Here is a 5,000-nt window from a genome sequence, read left to right on the forward strand (position 1 = left end):
GCGGCACCGTGACGCCCACCAGCACGATGTAGAGCTGCACGTTGGCCAGGATGGAGGCGCCCATCTGATACGCCATGAAGACCCCGCCCACGATGAGCAGGAAGCTGAAGGGGCGTATGAGGGCGAGGAGAACCCGGGTGAGCGCCGGCAGCCGCAGCTTGACGCACACGCCCAGGGAGATGGGGATGGCGATGAACAGCAGCGTGCCCAGGATCTTCACAAACGGCACGTGGAGGGCGGCGTGGACGCCGAGCATCCGCCCGTACAGCGCTGACGAAAGAGGCATGGCCGCCGTCGCAAACACGGTGGACACTAGGGTCATGCAGATGGCCAGGGTCACGTCTCCGCCTAACAACAGGCTGTACAGATAGCCGCCTCCTCCGCCCGGCGCCGAACAGGTGATGACCAGCCCCAGAGCGAGCGCTTTGGGCAGCGCCACCAGCTGGGACACGGCGTACGCGTACAGAGGCATCACCAGGAACTGTCCCACGATCCCGAGGAGGAGTGGGACGGGCCGGCGCAGGAGATCACGCAGCACCTCCACCTCCACCTTACAACCGAACGCACACTTGTTGACGAAGATGAGGGGCAGGAGAGCGAACAGAACCGGGTGCTCGGAGAAGTGAGCGAGCTGCGCAGAACCGTCTCCGTCTCCATCTCCACCCGGCGCCACCCGGATGGAATAATCCCGCCGCTCTTCGATCAGAACCGGCTCGGAACTGGGCTCCAGATCCAGCAGCTGGATGAGTAACGGAGCAGTTCCGGGTAATCCAGAGCGGATGCTGATGACGTAGCTGTTCACCGGGCCGGCACGTCCACCATCACTGTCGCTGACGTTCAGGATGGAGAGCACGTCCGGTTCTAAGGAGCGCACTCGCACCGTCTGCCTCCAGCTCTGCCGCCGGCTCGAGATCACGATCACGCCTTTGGTGTTTTCAGGAAATTCAAACTCCAGCGACGATCCGTCTCCGATGTGCAGGTAGCGCTCAGGGTGATCCCCGGTTCCGTTTAACCGCGGCCCCGGGTCCGGGAGGAGGGCGAGTGTGAACGCTGTGGGAAGCAGGATCAGGCAGCACAGAGCGGAGATGTTCCGCATGCTGGAGATGAGTCCAAGCTCCTGAGGAAACTAGATGGTCACTGAGGAATGAAAATAATCAGAGGAAACTCCCAGAATTCCTCCAGGCGCTCCCTGCTTGAACAGCACACTTCCCCCTCAGAGAAAACCCAAATATTCCCCAAATATTCCCAGATTATTCCACAACGGGTTCGTTTCCGTTCATCTCATCAGACACACAGCATTATCAGATTCTCAGCAGTGCAATAAATATGATTAATAGCTCTCTCTCACACACACACACATGCGCGCGCGGCTGGTCGGTGTGTTCCGGTTCCCTTCTCTTCAGTCCCGAATCTTCTTCACGCGCTCAGGTTCTCTCCTCTCGGTAAGGCACATGACGGGATTCCAGCAGCAGGAACAAGAAGAAGAAGAAGAAGAAGAAGAAGAAGAAGGAGAGGACTGAGACGTGGGGGATTTTCCTGCGCTGTTCCTCTCAGAGCCCCAGCAGCTGTTCCACTGAACTGGAGGAGGATCCCGTGCAGGGTTGCCAGATTGAACTAATCAGAACAGGGTTGCCATGTCGCTGGGTTTAACACCTTTCCTCCATAACCACACCCTGTTTACACTCAACTCCATCCATCCATTTTCTGTAGCGCTTATCCTTCAGGGTCAAGGGGAACCTGGAGCCTATCCCAGGGAGCATGGGACACGAGGCGGGATACACCCTAAATGGGGTGCCAATCCATCACAGGGCACAATCACATACACACTCACACTCATACACTGCGGACACTGTAGACACACCAGTCAGACTACCATGCATGTCTTTGGACTGGGGGAGGAAACTGGAGAACCTGGAGGAAATCCCACAGCACGGGGAGAACATGCAAACTCCGCCCACACAGGGCCGGGGCACTTTTATCATCATTACCATAATTATACTAACAAACAGGAGATTCATTTCAATAAAAATAATAAGAAGAAGAAGAAGAGGAAGAAGAAGAAGAAGAGACTGATGGTTAGAAGGTAGCTTATATACACAGCTGATAATCTGACCACTTTTTTAAATACTTTTTATACAAAGATATATTCAAAAATAATACATAATATCACGTATTACGAATACTCACGTATTCAGACGGTTGTTCATTCACGTGTTTCATGCCTGTGACACACAGTGATATGATCACGTCACTGTACCAGACATTTATTTACACTACACTTCGATGGAGACGAGACAGCGTCTGTAAACACGTCAGTCATTCACATGGCCAATTTAATCATCCTGCATTTATTTCTAACCGTCATCATCAGTACAGTCTTCCCAGATCTTGCATTAAAACGTTAACGCTTTCTCTTTTCTGTGTGATTCGGAATAAAGTCTTTCACTGAATTCATCACACACGTATTTTGTTTGTTTGTTTGTTTACATGGGTTGCCAGATCGGATGTTTCAGAGCTACTGGATCAGATGGATTTTTAATCAGTGGGTATATGGCTTTATGAGATTATAGTTTGCTTATGTGTGTAGTGATCTAAATAAAACACGTTAAAATGTGATTTGCTCTGAAATGATCACGTGACCCTGAAACAGTGTGTTTCTGTGAAAGGAGGCGTGTCAGGGGTGTTAATAGTCATGAAATATTACTGGTCTCTATAGCAACTAGACAACGTCAGGCCTGGGGGCATGATCCGGTAAGATTAAGGTAGGTGAAAAAGAACAATCTGGCAACCCGCCTGACTGTAATACACACTGTGCCAATAACCATCAGTGTGACAGTGTGGGAGAGACGGGAAGTGTGTGTGTGTGTGTGTGTGTGTGTGTGTGTGTGTGTGTGTCTGCGCGCGCATTATTGAACTGGTGAATATGTATGCCATTAATAATTTAGAATGTATAGAGTATATCACACATCACACACACACACACACACACACACACACACACACAGAGTGAGTTGGAGTCAGTTTTCATGTTGAGCTACTTTCACTTTAAACAGTATGTGTAATTGTGAAACACAACACTGACTCTCTGATAACAAACAAAAAACACAAGAGCACACACACACACACACACACACACACACACACACCCCTGACATGTGATGATTAGTCCTGATAACGCTGCAGGAAACTGCAGACTTTATGAAAACTGTGTGTGTGTGTGTGTGTGTGTGTGTGTAAGAGCAGCATTACCTGTCCAGCAGAACTTTGTTCTGAGTTCTTCTTCCCTTCTTTCTTTTTTTCACTTCATTTCCCTTTCCCTTTTTCATTTCTATCTTTGGAGCTTACATTTTAAATGTGAAATTTTAAAGCGGCCGATCCTAAAGCGCCGGTGTTAAAGGTGCAGTGTGTGAAGTGAAAGCTGTTTATAGACCTGTAATAACAATATCTGGGGAAAAAATCTTTATTTATTTCATTCATTGTTTATAATGATTTAAGTCTGTACATTAGCCCCGCCCCTTTTCCCTTTCCGAATGACTTCACCCTATACAGCAGCAGGTTCCCCACTACAGTTACACACCGCTGCTTTAATGGAACTATCCTCAATAAACATATTTAAAAAGCATCTTAAAACTAATTTATTTAACTTATTAATGGTCTCAATTTTATTGTTTTTTATTCATTCGAGTTTATTTACTCATTACTTTTATTCTTTGATTTGTTCTTAATATCTTTAAAAGTTTTTATTTGTTTTCTCTCATTTTATGGGCTGTTTTAATTATTCTTATTTTCCTTCTTTATATTTTTCCTATTATTATTATTATTATTATTATTATTATTATTATTGAGGATGTACAGTGAAGGTGGAGCGATACACAGGTGAGACAGGTGATAAAGAAACACACACGAACACAGAACTGTTACGAGAGACATTTTATTCCCACATAGTAACTGTACAACTGTACAAAACCAAAAGAGAAAAGCGGCAGCGTATAAATAACCTTCAGAACAAACAAATAAAAACACCTACAGACACGAGAGAGAGAGAGAGAGAGAGAGAGAGACACAGCTGTGCTGATGACAGGTCTCCATACCCACAATGCCGCGGTGCTAACGTCTGATTCAGGCACTGAGGAAGAGGAAAATAAATGAAGAGGAGAAAGAGTATGTGGCGCAGTAAGGCTGAACAACACTAAGAGCTTTAGCCACAATGCTAATACAATCCAGCATATGTGTGTGTGCGTGTGTGTCTGTGTGTGTGCGTGTGTGTGTGTGTGTGTGTGTGTGAGAGAGTGTGTGTGAGTGTGTGTGAGTGTGAGAGAGAGAGAGAGAGAACTTCCTGTCTGTTACAGGAAGCGGATATATATATAGAGAGAAAAAAAAAAAACCCAGATACAGAAAGAGTCCTGATGCTCACCATCACGCAAAGTGTGTGTGTGAAAACAACAGGAGACACTGTGTGATATTATCTTTCTCTCTCTCTCTCAAACACACACACACACACACACACACACACACACACACACACACACACACACACACACACACACAGCTTAGTGTGTGAGAGAAGAGTAGATCTTGTAGTGAGAATAAAAAAAATGTAATCAATGGCCGGTCAAGTCCAGAATAAGAACTGGAGTCCATCAATGAGCGCTCTTCATCACCACTCCATCTTCACTCCATCTTCACTCCATCACCACTCCATCACCACTCCATCTTCACTCCATCTTCACTCCATCTTCACTCCATCTTCACTCCATCTTCACTCCATCACCACTCCATCACCACTCCATCTTCACTCCATCTTCAGCAGTTTTACTCTCCAGCTCTTCAGGAACGGGCCGGTGATGATCAGTTCCTCAGAGCCGCCAGTCTGAAACAGACCACATCACTGTAACATCACCATCACACACTTCACCATCTCACAGCTTCATTCCTAAATCCCTCGTACGAGTGTTTACAAAATAAAAAGTTGGTTTTATGAAAATCCCCTCGTTTCAGAA

The 5,000-nt window shown here is 46.7% G+C and overlaps 2 protein-coding genes across 2 annotated transcripts in view; both read right to left on the reverse strand.

Annotated features, from left to right (window-relative positions):
- The window catches only part of slc10a3 (solute carrier family 10 member 3), a 2,429-nt gene extending 593 nt beyond the window's left edge, over positions 1–1,836 (reverse strand). The window contains exon 1 of the mRNA XM_017473723.3: positions 1–1,836. This exon is cut by the window's left edge and continues 593 nt beyond it. Coding sequence (XP_017329212.1) covers positions 1–1,096 — 1,096 coding nt within the window. The 5' untranslated portion in view covers positions 1,097–1,836.
- A 2,079-nt stretch (positions 1,837–3,915) lies between these two features.
- chmp1a (charged multivesicular body protein 1A) overlaps positions 3,916–5,000 on the reverse strand; it is a 5,262-nt gene continuing 4,177 nt past the window's right edge. Inside the window, 3 exon segments of the mRNA NM_001201291.1 lie at positions 3,916–4,284; positions 4,559–4,727; positions 4,783–4,870. Of these exon segments, the coding sequence (NP_001188220.1) occupies positions 4,849–4,870 (22 nt within the window). The 3' untranslated portion in view covers positions 3,916–4,284; positions 4,559–4,727; positions 4,783–4,848.

This window comes from Ictalurus punctatus, chromosome 8, assembly GCF_001660625.3.
Source record: "Ictalurus punctatus breed USDA103 chromosome 8, Coco_2.0, whole genome shotgun sequence".
In the NCBI taxonomy this organism is placed as follows: domain Eukaryota; kingdom Metazoa; phylum Chordata; class Actinopteri; order Siluriformes; family Ictaluridae; genus Ictalurus; species Ictalurus punctatus.